Source organism: Melozone crissalis, unplaced genomic scaffold (genome assembly GCF_028551555.1).
Source record: "Melozone crissalis strain CALT ecotype California unplaced genomic scaffold, PUWL_Pcris_2 ptg000027l_1, whole genome shotgun sequence".
Taxonomy (NCBI): domain Eukaryota; kingdom Metazoa; phylum Chordata; class Aves; order Passeriformes; family Passerellidae; genus Melozone; species Melozone crissalis.
Genome location: NW_026535805.1, coordinates 78112771 through 78127889, shown reverse-complemented (window position 1 = coordinate 78127889; position 15119 = coordinate 78112771). Strand labels below are relative to the sequence as shown.

The following is a 15119-nucleotide window of genomic DNA, read 5'->3' as shown; positions in this document are numbered from 1 at the left end:
ATTAAAAACACATTTCCAATCCCATCCAAATTATATACTTGGTATTAAAGTTAGATGAGCAAACTATCATTAATAGAATTCTTTATTCCCCAGATCCCTTTTAGGTGTACTATTTTGCCTTTGCAGCTCTTCCAAAGGAGGATACAACACCACCCAAAGAAATAGTATAGTGTTTGATCCCATCAACAGATGAACATCACACAGCACTCCAAGAAACTGCCAAAATTAATAGAGCAGAGTAAGTGTCCCCTCACTATTGTAGCAAAAGCTTGAAATCCCAAGTTCTTCCATTACCAAATAAAAACAGTATATAAAGTAATTTTATAAAATAAAAGTTAAGTAATAAAACATCAGGTAGTTATCTTCTTCTATAATTATCAGTGCTATCATTAACTCAATTGAAAATTAATGACATACAAAAGGAGACAATGCAAATAGGGTGGTTTTTTAAATAATGCCAATAATTGCACCACAGAGGAATAAAAGGTTGTAAGTCATCAAGTGCACAAGCCTTGCTAATACAGATGGTGAAGACTAAACCTGAAAAGTAAAAAAACAAACCAAAACATGGCAGATGTACACAGTACCTCAGGTAAAAAGACCTGTGCACTACACATAACTAATGCAGTAGGGCTTTTCTACTTTCTGTCACACCAACATTAAAGCAGTCAGAAACCACTGTTAATAACTGACATAAAACTTTCATACCAAAGTACTTCAGACCAGAATATATGAAATGAAATCCCCTGTGACAAAAGGCAGCTAAATCCTGTAATCCTTCTCTTGTAATCTCAAAAGTGCCCCTGCCACATACAGACACACCCCCAAAAGTTATTTTTTACCTGTCTCCAGCTAATTCAATTATTCCACATTAAACTCCTGCATCATTCACAATATGTTAACTTCTAGACTGATCTGTAAAGAGCTTACAGGTGTGAACATCACTCTTCCAGCTTTTCCTTATGCTGGTAAGGAATTGTTTTCCCAGATAAACCCTGCCATGCTCTTTTAACATCCTTTGACAGGGTAGGCTTTCTAACCCATGATCACAAAACTCACACTAGAACCAGGGTACCCCTTTCCCAACCATCAGTGACCAGAACCATGTTCCAGGGGAAACTCAACAAGGCCCCTTCATCACCACATTAAGAGTGCCCCGTGTCTACTGGACATATCTCATAAGATACACGTTATGATTTTCTAAAATTTGCTGAGCAGAAAACAATTGCAGGAAGTTTCTGTAATCAAAGGCAGCTTTCTAAACAAGGGTCCTTTTAAAGGTGGCAGAGAGACTGGTGGGTGCCTTCTAAGAACAATTCACCCCACGTGCCATAGACTCACAGAAAGGCCTGGGCAGGAAACAACCTTGAAGATCACCTGGTTCCAATCCCTTTCCACAGGCAGGGATGCCACCCACTACATCAGGTTGCTCAGGGCCTGATCCAACCTGGCCTTGAATGCTTGCAGGGATGGAGCATCCACAACTCCTCCAGCTTTGAGAGCTGTACAGCCAAGTTTTCTCATTCCACTAGTCACCATGAAAGTCTGTGCACCAGGGCAAAGCTAATTACTGAACCTCAAGTGATCTCAGGGAGCATGAAACCTTCCTTCTGTGGTTACAGGCTGCCTTTTCACCTGCCTTCCACAGCAATGGGTAAGGACTACCAGCCTCTGAGGCCATGGCATCCATTGGCAGCAGTGCTGAAAAATTAAAAGTTTTTGGCTTCTTAAGCAAAGGGTTGGGAAACAGAAAGAGACAGAAAACAGAAAATCTAGGAGGAAACAAATAATCAACATGTCTGACATCAGCCCAACCACAGCTGGGATACTGAGGAGTACTCCAACTCCCTCTAATTGTGGATAGACAGATCTGTCCTCTGTCCTGGAAAGGCTGCATAGGAAAGAGTGTGCAAGGATCAATAGATCATGGAGTACTCATGCCAAGCTGGCTCATACTGCAAGCCAAAGAGATCACACAGAAATGTAACCACACCACAAGTAGAACTTGCTTACTTATTAGGCTGCACAAGTCACTAAAATGGTAATTTTATACACCAGTATAGCTTCTGAGCCCTTGCACCAAGCCTACATCAAGATAACCCTACACAGCATGGCTATACCCTATCATGCAAAGAAAGGACACAACTTGATTGTTCTGCCCATTCTTTCCCATCTTCATTGTTGTGTCTCAGAAATGTCTGTTTGCCTAGAAAATATTACAGCAAAACTGATTTTATCCTTTTATCAAGATAAATACTACACACTGAGTTTTAAACAGCTACTCCACTCAGGGTCTTTTTCACATAGCTTTCAGCTCATTTTTGCCAGATTCTGAGAGGAGCTGTACCTAATGAGCATTGACACAATTAGATATCTCTTGCCACTACCTGAACAATGGGTGAAGGCTCAAGTCCAGTTAAGTAAAAGCTAAATGACAGCATGCCACCCTGATACCAACTATTTAAAAGCACACACTGCACCTTCAAGTCCACTTCATAATTTCAGCATGAGTGCTCTAAAAATCAAAATGTTCAACTCAAGGCAATAACAAAACAATGAAAGTTTCATATTAAATAAAAACTGCTCTTGACTGCAAGGTGAGATGAAACAAATGAACCTCTGCAAACTAACTGAGCACATAACTAATAGCTGTGTTACCTAAGATACTGAGCACCTACATTTCATTCCATGTTCTTTTCTGACATATCACGGCGGGAGTGGGGAAATATTTTTGCTGAAATTCATAAAAATAATAAACTTGAGGTCCTAAGAAGAGGAGAACGTATTTGATTACTACCACTAACATTAATTCACATTACTGATTAGGAAATTCAGTTACAAACCCTTACTATAGGAAGGTATAGATTTACAACTAATACACCATAATTGCATTGCTTCTCTAGTATTATTTACAAAGTAACTAATTGCAAGCATTAATGAATAGAAAACCACCTGAAATCCCCAACTCCAGTATTTCTGTGGCAATAGGTAAAGATCAAGCACTCAGGATTAAACAAAGCTGCAAGGTATATCCAAGAGCCTTAAAGAGACACATTAACTTAACACATATTCTGTAAGAGTCCATGTCTTAAAACTGGATATACATAGCACAGTAACAGAAGATTTACAGAAATGTAAAACAGCCCCACAAAAATTAAATGGCAGATACATAACACTGAAGGAATGGCAAAAGCATAACTCATCTTCCTAAGTGTACTGTGAGAAACTACATTACACACCATGCTGAAAAACCACCTATTTTGTGACACGAGTATTTACTCCACTGCAATGTACATAAATCAATAATAATGCTACAAGATAGGATTTTCAGAAGCATCGGGGCAAAACACTTGAAATATAATATGATTCTAAGTCCACTTAATCCTTAGAAAAATTACCTGCATTAAAATGAGGATCATCTTCCATTGACCGTACTGCCTCCTCAACTGCATCTACGGCAGTGCCTCCCTGCTTCAGGAGAGCGTAACCTCGCAGCGCAGCTCTGACAACCCCAGCCCGGCATCCCTCCTCTCGCTCTCTGAAGATCCGGCCAGCTCCACCGTGCACCACGATGACCGGCTTCATCCTGCCAAGCTCCTCCTCCGGCTTTCAGCTGCGCACACACAGGTCAGTAGATGGGAAGAACTCTTTCGCACGTGGTTCCTTCTACAAGGAGAGCGGCTGCAGGTTAGGTAACACATATGGGTAGTTTGCTACAATTTTACCTTCTGGGAAGCCAAGTACTCACATGGAGGAGCTCCTCAGGCCCCACGCAGCTTGGTGCAACTCTTGAGGCCAGCCCTGCTCTGAGGAAGGGTCTGGGTCAAGTGGCACAGCAAGGGCCCCTTTCAGGCTAAGTTACTCTACAATCGGGTTGTTTAGTATGAATTCTGTCTGGTAATAATAAATTACATGGGAATAAGCATTTGAGTAACCCTTGAACCTGCCAACTGCTCTTTGTTTTAGATGGGTAGCCTGTTGTCAGAGTAGAGTAATATCACCAGCAATAAAGAAAGGCAACTGACCTGACCCGAGTTAAAGGCTTACCCAGCTCAACCACCTGGATCCTAGACCTCTGACCTCTTGCTATACTTTGAACTTCGAGCAGGAAAACATGGTTTTCATTCGCACCTGGCAGCCAACACCGTCTTGTTACTGCTCATGGCCTCCTGCGAGCAAAAGCCATTGTTGCTAGCTGCTATACATCTTTGGTGATGCAAATGACCGGTTTTGCTTCCAGAAAAAGGCAAAGAAGCAGCAGCAAACTTATCTCCCACTGAAATCTGGGGCACCTCCCAGAGAAATCTCCCCTCGTGAAAAGTTTCTCGGGGACGGCTATTTTTGGAGGCAGCCTTTCACCACATACAAACAAACCCCTCCGACAGAGGCTCCCGCACACCTCCGGTCCCTCGCACTTCTGCTGCCCCAGGCGAGGCCGGCCGAGACGGCAGCAGGCGGGGAGCAGAGGAAATCTCAGCCGGGGCCGCTGTGGGGCACATCTTCCCGTAAGCGAGGCCGTTCAGGTTTTTATTTCAGCCAGCAGCTACGCTCTTCCCTTACCCAGCACAGGCTACCCTCAGCCGTAGACCAGTCCTGCCGCGCTCACGGCGGGCCCGCGCCGCTCTCCCGCCCGCCCCCGGTGTTCCCGCGGAGTGCAGGGTCCGACCGCACCTGGAGCGCCCCGTCCTTGCAGAGAGTCGCGGCCGCCCTGGGCGCGCTCCCGTGCGGGTGCCCGCGGCGGTGCGGGCGGGCGCAGGCCCAGGGACCTTCCGCCGCAGCCGCCCTTAACAGACATGGCGCCCCCGGCCTGCCCGCACCGAGCATGGCGGCTGCTGCCATCGCACCCCGCGGTCTCCGCCCCGCACCGGCAGGGGCCGGGCCGCTGCCGCTGGCCCTGCGGTGGGCCTGGCCCGGTCCGACCCTGGGCTGTCGACTGCGGGTGGCGCCGCGCCGCGCTCATCCCGGCGTGGTTCCCCCTCAGCCGGCAGTGCCGCAGCCGCGCTGTTACACCAGCTCGCCGCCTGCCACCGCTTGATTTCCCCTCGAGTTGAAAATGTAGTACCTTTTTCGAGTAGAAAAATGGCACCTCTCCCCAAAACCGATCCTCAGCAGCACTTCCTGCGGGCCTACCCTTCCCTCTGGCCGGGCCGGGTTATTCCCGTTCCCAAAGCTCGGGCTGTCTGTGGGGTTGTGTAGGCTAAAAGGAGCTGTAGGCCAAGGGAGCTCCTGTCCTTGGGATCATCACGCACATCCCGGGCAGGTTGGCACAGACCACATTTTACATATACTTCTATATGTGTCGGTGAGGATAAGCTGTAAGTGGCCACACTGTTCCCAAACTGATGACAAAGACAAGAACTGAGCTTGATGTTTGTTTCTAATTATACGCTGCTGGTGGAAAAAACAGTAGTTAACTAAAAGTAGAGCTGCTAAAGGTTCTTTCTGAAAAGTAAAAAATAAGAGTCTGTGAAAAATGCATATTTTATGATGGGCTTTTCACAAATATCAAAATTAATATTTTATGTGTTGTGTTAGAAAGTAATGCTGTATTAATTCTCTTAAGTAGTGTGTTAAATATAGTTTTAAGTTATAAAAATGTTAAAATGGAGACTATGCTATGTAGGATACTTTTTTTAAAGAAAGGACTTGCAAGGAGATAGCAGCCACAGGACACCTAAACCTTTCAGAGAAAGAGAATTTATTGCCCTCTTATCAGAAGAAATCAACTTCTTCCCGCCTTGAAGGCGCTGTTAGGATTCAGAGGAAGAACTTGACGATGACCAGACAGAATCCTGTATTTGAATGGAATTTATACATCATATATGAAGTCTATGACTATGCAACAGGCTATTGATTTTAAGGGTTAATCCTTTGTTAAGGAGCATCCTTTTTCACTGAGTCAGGCTTGTGCTGCCCAGAAAAAGGTACCCGGACATCCGTAACTCTTTGTCTCATATTGTCTCATATTGTCCTAATTCAAATTGTCCAAATTATTATTACTCTAATTGTATTACTATTTTTATAACCATTTTCTATCTATTAAACTTTTAAAATTTTAAAAACAAGTGATTGGCGTTTTTCACAAGTCTATGAAAAACCCCTGTAATTCTGAACTCCCTTACCTGTGTAACTAGAAGTGTAAACAAAGATGTCTCAACATTTGTACCAACTACATGGCCTGCCTTGGCCTTCTCCCCAGGCCATTCCTGCGTTGCTCCTGCGTCTGCTCGCGTGTCTCTGCGCGGTGCCATAGCCCGGGCTGCAGGGACACAGGGACACAGGGACTGCAGCTCTGGGCGTCAAGGGGACGTGGCTGTGCACAAAGGGCGAGGATTTATGGCAGTGCGAAGTCACTCAATTTAAGATCTGTTTTGATTCCTGAAGGTTTGTTGGAAACGAATTAGTGTTGTTTAATTAAAAGGAAATACTCCTGATGGTTTTTCTTTGTCATTAGTAGGCTTAGACAAGCATTAAAATTTCTTACATTAATTATTTGAGAGTGCTGCCTGTTTTTGTAGAATATTTCTCTTGTTTTTAGGTAGTGTCAAGACAGGAAACAAATACTATTTAGATTAAACAGTTTAGAAGAATCATTTTGGTTGTTTGCATGGACAGCTGAACACAAAATTTATATAGTAACTCTAAGTTGAAATTTTAACATTAGTCTAACATTATGATTCATCAAAACAAGGATGTCACTTCCTAGAACTGGAATAATCTGTTTCTACATCAGCTTTTTACCTTAAGCCCTCTTCAGCCACCACCTTTGTCATTTTGGTCAAATCATTTATGTGCTTTTTAAAATGCTGTGAAGCTGCTTAGAGCAGACTGGAAAGCATCAGTATTTAGTTTTATGATTATGATTTAGTTTTTTTAAAAATTAGCACATTGAATTGCACATGAGGAACCTGTCCTAAAGCTATGTAAACTGGTAGAATAAGTTTTAAATAATTGCTCTAGAAACCTATTGATTTTGCTCTCGCTAATTTTCATAAGAGACCTTTGTGTAATATAATTGCCCGAGAAATAAATTTTAAAATGTACAGAATAAATTAGGAGGGTTGCATGTGGAGCCTTGTGGAGATTAACTTTCCTGGTTGTAAGCTGAATGTGCCTTATTTGAAAGAGGTGGGAACACGGTTATCATAGGTAAGTAAGGGAAGAGGGCGGAAGCGGGGAAGGAAGAGATCTGGGCACGTGTGGATAGGGAACATGTGTCTGAAAATACTCTGATGTCATAGGGTCAACTCTGCATTTCCAGTGACTAAAATACAACTGTACTTGTGCCTTCTATTTTCCTGCAGAATCCATAAATTAAGGACATGCCCTCCTTCTAGAGAAAGAATTCCCCTAGAATCTCATTGAAATGTTAATTTTAGGAACCAGCAAAGCGAGTGAAATACATTGTAAAAGTAACTGGTTTAATGCATATTTATAATAAAACTATTTTTAAAATCAATGTTTGTGTAGCAACTTGTGTGTTTATCCATAAACTATTTAAAAATCTTCAAAATCTGGTGTAGCACAGAAAGCAGCGCTCTATATTTTATTAATTGGATTGGAGGAGCATGCAGAGTTGATCAAGGCTAAGGCTGCTTGAGCAAGTGTCAAGCATGCAGAAACAGAATGTTGTTCACAAAGTCTGCAAACTTGGATCTTTTTATATTAGACAGAACTGTCTTATGGAGATCACTGCAGCATTAGGATGCTCAGGTCACACTGGAAAAACTCATGCATGTTGAATAACTTTGTTCATATGCACAATTCAAGTCTGTAAACCATTTCTTACCATATTCTTACTGTGAAGAGTGTGCCACCATTTAGGGGAGCTGGAAAAAACCGTTCCTCTGAGAGTTTAATTTTTTAATGCAAAGTTAAAAGTTATGTTCAGGTAAGATCAGCAATGTAAATGTGCAGTAGTAGGGACAGTAAATGGTAGATGAGGTATTCACTAAAACACAGTTGTGATCAGTTCTAATTGATTAATGAGCTCTATGTTGAACAGTTCACCTGGAAATATTTTCTTGGGAAGAGGCACTAGACTTACCAGTGTCCATGATGTTTCCTCCCCTGCTGCACAGAAGTGAGATTAAATTGATGATGGGTTTATTTTCCCACTCTGAGGAGATTTTAGCCATAGAACCTAGATGTCTTCCCCATGGCAGATTGTCCCAAACAAGAAGTTAACAGTGCCTTACTACTCGTAGTATTTAAGCATTTTGCACGCAGAGGGATGGTTGTAACAGGCCACTCTCAGAAACCTGTGTGAGGGGAAGAGTGACAGAGTGACATAGGTTGTGGTACTGGCCATGGGAAATCCCTGTTCACATCCTAGTTTTGAACTGTGCACGTTGTGTGTTTGACCAGTTTTCAAAGCTTAAGTTTAAAAATGGTCCTGGTGGTTCCTGTCCTGTGTATTTACTGAGATTTTATCACATTTATCAGCTGTGTGCTCTGCTGAAAGTGCATTTGAGGTGAGTATCCTGAATAGAAGACAACCAGACTGACACATGGATGACTGGCAGAGACTAAAATTAGAACCTTTTGTTTTCCTATTCTTCCTGTTGTTGCAAGAACCCTGACACCATGTTGCATTTTTGTCACTGCACAGCTGAAAAAATATTTTCCTCTGTCACCTCTATGCTTTTGAAGTCCCTCCCATAAGCCTGTGAAGTCTATAAATCTCAGTCTGCTACATTCTAATCACTTTAACTTCAAAGAAGCCAGATCAAGTTCAATTTTTTGAGATTATTTTCAATTCTCTGTTTATCCCAAGCTTTACATCCCCTTTGTAAAACTCTTTCAGACATTCTTGTTTTGCTGATTTGCATAAAACACAAGAGCATGTTGGAAAACTTGTCTGTGTGTCTGTCTGAGGCTTACAGCTTCCCAGCAAGTGCAGGGGGCTTCTGGATCAATCCATTCAGAGAAAATGGCACCCTCAGGCTGGCAAGGGTTACAATTGCTTCGGTTCAATCCCGTGCCCCTTGCAAACTCCATAGCTACCACAACAATTGCAACATTTTAAACCCCAGAATTTAGGAAGTATTTCTCTTATGTAATTCAGATTTTGTTTTTGTCTTATAATTTGATTACACTAGGAAAAAATGCAGTTTTCTTAGTTCTTACTGATGTACAATTAACGTGCTATACTTAAAACAAGATTTCAGTTTAGCCCATATTTTAGGCAAAACCATAATTACTTTTTAAGGTGCATTAGAAGATATTTGCTTAAATATAGCTTAATATAAGGACTCAAGCTTCCAAACACTCCAGGAATTTCCAGGAAAATTTGTGATACACGTTAGCACTAACAAAGTAATAATTCTAAGCATTTTGTCATGTGTAAAGGCTTACTGAGGGTAATAGAAGTATCCACAGTAAAGATTTTAGGTGGATTTTGAATTTTCAATATACAGAACACTTTTGGGAGAAAAGATAGCACAAAACAGTTTAAAATAATTCACAAGGGATTTCCCTGTCACAATGGGGAACCAGAATGAAAATTAATCAAATGACAAATGAACATCTGTCCAAGTATGTCCTTTCTTTGTGACTTCTTGTCACTCAAATGTATGGACCTTTAGCGAGCCTATTTGCAGGATGCAAAAAATAATCACAGAATGCAGGAAATAACAGAACACCATCATGGCTGATGCATACCAAGTGTATGTACAGTACCTGAGATGCTCTTTGTACTTGAGAGACGAAATAGGAAGAAATGAAACTAACTTGGGATACACAGACATGGAATTAAAGAAATTACTTTTGAGTAACTTTTTAAACACTTAACCAAGTTGCCAGGCATTGGAGAGAATCACAGAGGTCCTGTGTCAGATAAAATATTCCCTCTTGTGATTTGCAGTGGTGTTAAAATCATAAAAAACCTAGTAAGTGATGCTCCAGGGAGTCACTATCATTACCTGCAGGTGACCCTGTGGAGGTATTTACTTCTGCAGAGAGGTGGGCAGGGAAGAATTAAGCTTTGGAAGTTTGCTGCCTGTGCTGATATTGCAGGTATGCTTATATATAGCGGTTATCCAATTATCAGGAGGATTATGATTACCATGTGTGGCCATTAGAAGGAAAAATAAAGGCATGATAGTTTTGCTTAGTTCAAATGTTTAGTGTATTATCAGAATTATGTTTGTTTTTAGTGAAATAAAAAGCCGAGATGTGTCAGTAGAAGAATGATGGAATTTTAAGTGATAAAATTAGTTTAATGCAAGTGGTTTATGTATTCAATAAAAGTATCTGCTACTTCAGTAATTAACATTAAGAAATATTTAGAAAAATATGTGCCATGTACATAAAACTAGATTCAAAGGCATGTTTAGAAAGATTACTCTCCAGAGTTCTTCCTCAATTTATTTCTTAAGAAAATTTCAGGTTTTTTCATACATCATATCTGCTGTCAGACTGGTTTTGAAGAAACATTGTGTTTTGTTTTTTTAATGAGGAATTGCATTTCTTTCCCTTCCACCTAAGGGTGGAAACTTATATGGTAAGTGTAAACATAAACTCATATGGTAAGTGTAAACATAAACTCATATGGTATGTGTAATACTTCAGTAAAAAATGGATAAAAAATGCAGTTGGAAAAGCTTACAGTTAACACATCACTGTAGTTGTAGTTTTTGATGTGAAAATAATACAAGGGAAATGCCAGGAGTGAAGGGGTTTTATTTTGAATACTTCACCTTCTATTTTATTTGTAATTCTAAATCACCACCTCAATTCTTATGGTATGTAACTAAATTCTAATTGAAGTAACTAAAACCTGTGTTGTTGCACATACACCTAAAAGCCATATTTCAGGATGAATTTTTAAGATGTTTATCAAATTATTTATAAAATGCAAAAGTAGTCCTGAGAGTAGGCCATGAATAGTGTGCTAACAGAAGATTCTCCAGTATAAATCAGAGAAGTCAATCATAAGGCTGGTGGCAGGGAAAACTAATCAAGCAGGGAAAAGCAAAAAGGTGTATTTTAAAATGAGAATACTAAATGAGATAGCCAATTGGTGTCTGCCAGGCACAGACATAGGTCTGTTATAGGGAGAATTGATGTCAGGTCGCTGTAAATGAAATGTAACAGGTGATGAAATTTGTGTGAGATCTTTGGATAAGCCATGCAAAGGTACCAGAAACAAAAAGCACTTTTAAATTGATTGTGATGTGAAAGGGGAACCAGTGGAGTTGGATGAAAGGGAGAGCATTGCTTTGTCTTTCTCCTCAGTCATGGGGATGAAAGCAGTGATGTTTGCCCCCAGCTGCAGTACAGAAAGCGATCATTCCATGAGAGCTTGGAGAATTCAAGACCAGATATACAGATTTCCATCGTGTCACTTGTGATCATGGGTGGGGAATATTGTTTATTTTGGTACCATGATCTGGGAAGCTTCCTAAAGCTGCTGAGAATAGCAAACTTTCTTTGCCTTCAGGTAAGCAAAAATGCAGCTTACATGTGCATATTGGACTGCTAGATGGCTGCAAAACTAGTTACCTTCCTGAAGATTTGATCATGTTGCTGGTGCCAGCATATTCCTAAACAAACTCTCATGAAAAGAAAACTCGGGATAGGTATTATTCTAAGGTTGCAAAAAGAGGTAATTTGTCATCTGATCTTTGAGTAAGGATAAATGAATGGATATGGATTCACAGTGTATTTTATTCAAGAGACTAAAATTATTGCACTACTAGCAAAACACAAACATATGAACAAATGTAATTAAGAGCAGTTTAAGATGAGCATTGAGTGTAGAAAAGATCAAGAGAGTAGGATTCAAAATATTGGTGCCTTTCTACTGTTTTCAGCACTGAAGTGTATGTTAAGAAATGAGACAAATACAAGCATGATACCTTGTATTAAAGTGGCCAGATTTAGGTGGAGTTGTAAACTGCAAATTAAGTATTTTATGAACCACTAATTCTCCTTTGCTCTACTTCATGCACTTATTAATAGCCTCTGATGTTGTCTGCTAAGTCCTTATTTTAATATTCTTTCATAATATAGTCTCAATTTAGAAGGTTATTAAGGGAATTTTGAAATAAATCATCATGCATATTGTTACATTCAGTAGCCACCTTCAGTTGGGTATAAATTAGCACAATATGAAACAGATCTGCTAAGGGCATTCACACATTGAAGTTATATTGAGAGTTTTGCTGGGCTGTGCAGGAAAGATTTATTTCTTCATTCAAATGTTTGCACATTAATAAAACTTACTTGTCATGTATGTTCAGAAAAATGGATGCCAGGTTTTCAAGGGCAAAGTTTCAATCCAAATCTAAAAACTTAGTTTTGAGTGTCATATCTGTCCAGAGAACTGGAACAGGCTTTGTGAAAAAAGTGCTGAGGTAAGGCAAAAAAAACCCCTGGTTTTGAATATCAGATGGTTCTAGTACTAAAGGAAAGGAGAGGGAACTCTCAGGAATTGTGATCTTCTACAGCTGTTGGATATTTCATAGAGGGGAGCTGAACTCTGACCAGTATTCGGGAAGGAGGTTTGAGACATGGACCTAAGGTAGCACAACCATGAGCCTTGACAGTGCTTGGCACCCTCAGTATTGGTGATGGAGCTTGTGTTCCTTCTCAGGATGTCAAGGGTAAAATGTGATCTGTATTACTGTAACTATACTTTGTGTTTGGTATGCCAAGTTGACTCCTGCTATAATCAGGAAGACACTGCCAATTCCAAGGCAGCTGCCATTGCTGCCCTTTCCTTTCCTCCACTTTTTTAATCTTTGTGTCTCCTCCCTTCCTCCTCCAAATTTCCTTTTTTTGTACAGTGGGCTTAGTGAAAAAACTGCCAATGCAGAATTGGTATTTCAAGTTGATGGAAAATTCAAGAACATGAGAGAGTACTAGATTCATCATATTTAGTGAGCTATTTCTGCTGAAGAATTTTGAAGAAAACGTAGTTAACATCTGAAAATCAGTATCCCTAAAATTTTGAGGATATGTGGTTAGATCTATTATCTTTCTGCTGCTTTTATTCCTTTTCTAGCTTTTGCATTTCAAAAGAAATAATTTCAATGCCATTTATTCTTAAGTCATTGGAAGTCACATTTTCTCCCCACTTCTTTAAAAAAAGAAGTTTTTATGATTACAATATTGTGGATGAATGCTGTCTATAACCAGTAGAAATGCTTCGAAGCTGATTGAAAGGAGGACACTAGGCTTTCTGAAATGCTGTCTGATCATATATGAGATATGGAAGTATCCAACTTGTTTTAACAATAGAAACTCCTTTTTTTTCCCTATGTAAAAATAGATCACAGTGCAGTGACCCTTGAGGGAGAGAAAGAATGAAAAAACTGCGTGTTTCTCTCAAAATTCTGACTACATTGTTACAGTCTGTGTCAAAGGATGACAAATCCGAATTGCTCTGCTTCCTGTGTTCTTTGAATTAGAGCTTGGTGTGTGTTACACTATTTTGACCTCTTCAGAATTTTGTAATTTAATTAGCAGATTTCTTTTTCCTTCTCTGTCCCATTTTGAGGTGTGGGGCAAAAAAAAGAACATATATATATATATATATATATATCTCAGTGTTGCAATACATCATTCTTTTCTGAATCTACTGCATATTTTGAATGGTATTTATGATGGTATTTATATGAAAGCACTCTTGTATTAGTTTAAATCAGGATGATATAAAAACAATATGTGGTATTAACCAATAGAGGTTAAAGACTATCTGAACTGGCTGGAAAAAATTTACTGCCCAGTCACTAATCTATAGGCTTTATGCTTGCTAGGGTATTTGCCTAGCTGCACCTGCCTTATCATCATATTCAACTGTGAATTAGTTAGCACAAAAAGTTGGCATTTTTCACCTCAAGGTCAGTAACAAAGCAGGCTAATACTGATTTAATGCTGTTATGGTCCGGTAGTTCGGCATGAACGTGACTCTATGTTGCCATCAGTTGACACATGTCTTCATTCAAAAAGCCACTTTCCCAACTTACATCCTTTTTGCAAGAACATCAAGTAGCAGGCACCTGCCTTAGCTGGCACAAAGTTAAGTGTCCTGGCTAAGCTAGTTGTCTAGGCCTCCTCTCTAACTGTGGAGAGGGATTTTCAGAGTGATTCATACAGTTCTAAAAGATGTGTCTAAAATAGATGAGATGAGTCATCCTGTGGAAGTACCTGCCACTCTACTGACGACAGAGGGAGACCTAGATGACTAACTTACTGTAGATAGCTAAATTTTGGGCTGGTAGTTAGTAGGTGAGAAAGCTCAGTACCAATGTCTTTTTCTTTTAATGAAAAGAGGCTCAAGTATGCAGTCATTATGAAGTCTGTATGACCACTGATCATGCAGTATATGCTGAAAAAGAGTTGGACCTGCACTGCTGTTCTCCTGTATCTTTAATAAATATGTTGATTTTATTTCTTGCTAAATTAATCTATATCAAGATGAGGAAGAGAACACAATTTTATCCTAAAAAATCCCACTGGAAAGGGATAAGTGTTATTTACTGTACATGGATCTATGAAGCAATGAGCATGATATTTATTCTGCATCAGTTTCCATTATTGAAATTGCTTTGTATTGAAATAGCTTTTTACATCCAGTACCGGTGCTATTGGATGTAAAATCCATTAGGTGGGGTGTAACAGATTGTTAGCATGGATTTGCTTAAATACAGCATGAAGATCTGCAGTCTGCAGGGCATTAACTTCATTGCTGGCTGCTTCAGATGCATCATTTTTTGGAGAAGTTACAAAAATTAGGCTTTAAACTCACTAATATTTAATTAAAACCCATCTCTTGCCCAATTTGAAAATATTGAGGTCTTAGGGAATATTAAGGAATTATTCACCACATCTGATTTGAGATATCAAATTAGATTTCTAAATAAGGAGTCTAGGCACTGTTTGTAATCAGCAGAGTAGAGTTGACACCTCCAGGGAACAATTTAGAGCAGCTAAGGTAAGCAGGAAGTTAGTGCTCTGGTTGTCCTCTGGAGGACTTCTGCTCCTGCCTAACTTGAATCCTCTGAAATAATCTCTGAGATACTTATTTATCCCTCTATATTTACTGTGGAGGAAGCCTAGTCTGGTTGTGGTTTTGTAGGCTGTTAAAGTGGGCAAGATGAATATTCCCCTTG

The 15119-nt window shown here is 40.0% G+C and overlaps 1 protein-coding gene across 3 annotated transcripts in view; it reads right to left on the bottom strand.

Annotated features, from left to right (window-relative positions):
• The window catches only part of ASRGL1 (asparaginase and isoaspartyl peptidase 1), a 69900-nt gene that overhangs the window by 15514 nt on the left and 39267 nt on the right, over window positions 1–15119 (bottom strand). The window contains exons 1-2 of one of the 3 annotated variants that reach the window (XM_054280226.1): window positions 4672–4770; window positions 3399–3666 (exon numbers count right to left, since the gene is read on the bottom strand). In XM_054280226.1, the coding sequence (XP_054136201.1) occupies window positions 3399–3585 (187 nt within the window). In that variant the 5' untranslated portion in view covers window positions 3586–3666; window positions 4672–4770. Of the gene's footprint in view, window positions 1–3398; window positions 3667–3748; window positions 3768–4671; window positions 4771–15119 lie in introns of those variants that run through there. The other 2 variants (XM_054280228.1, XM_054280227.1) reach the window with 2 other exon arrangements.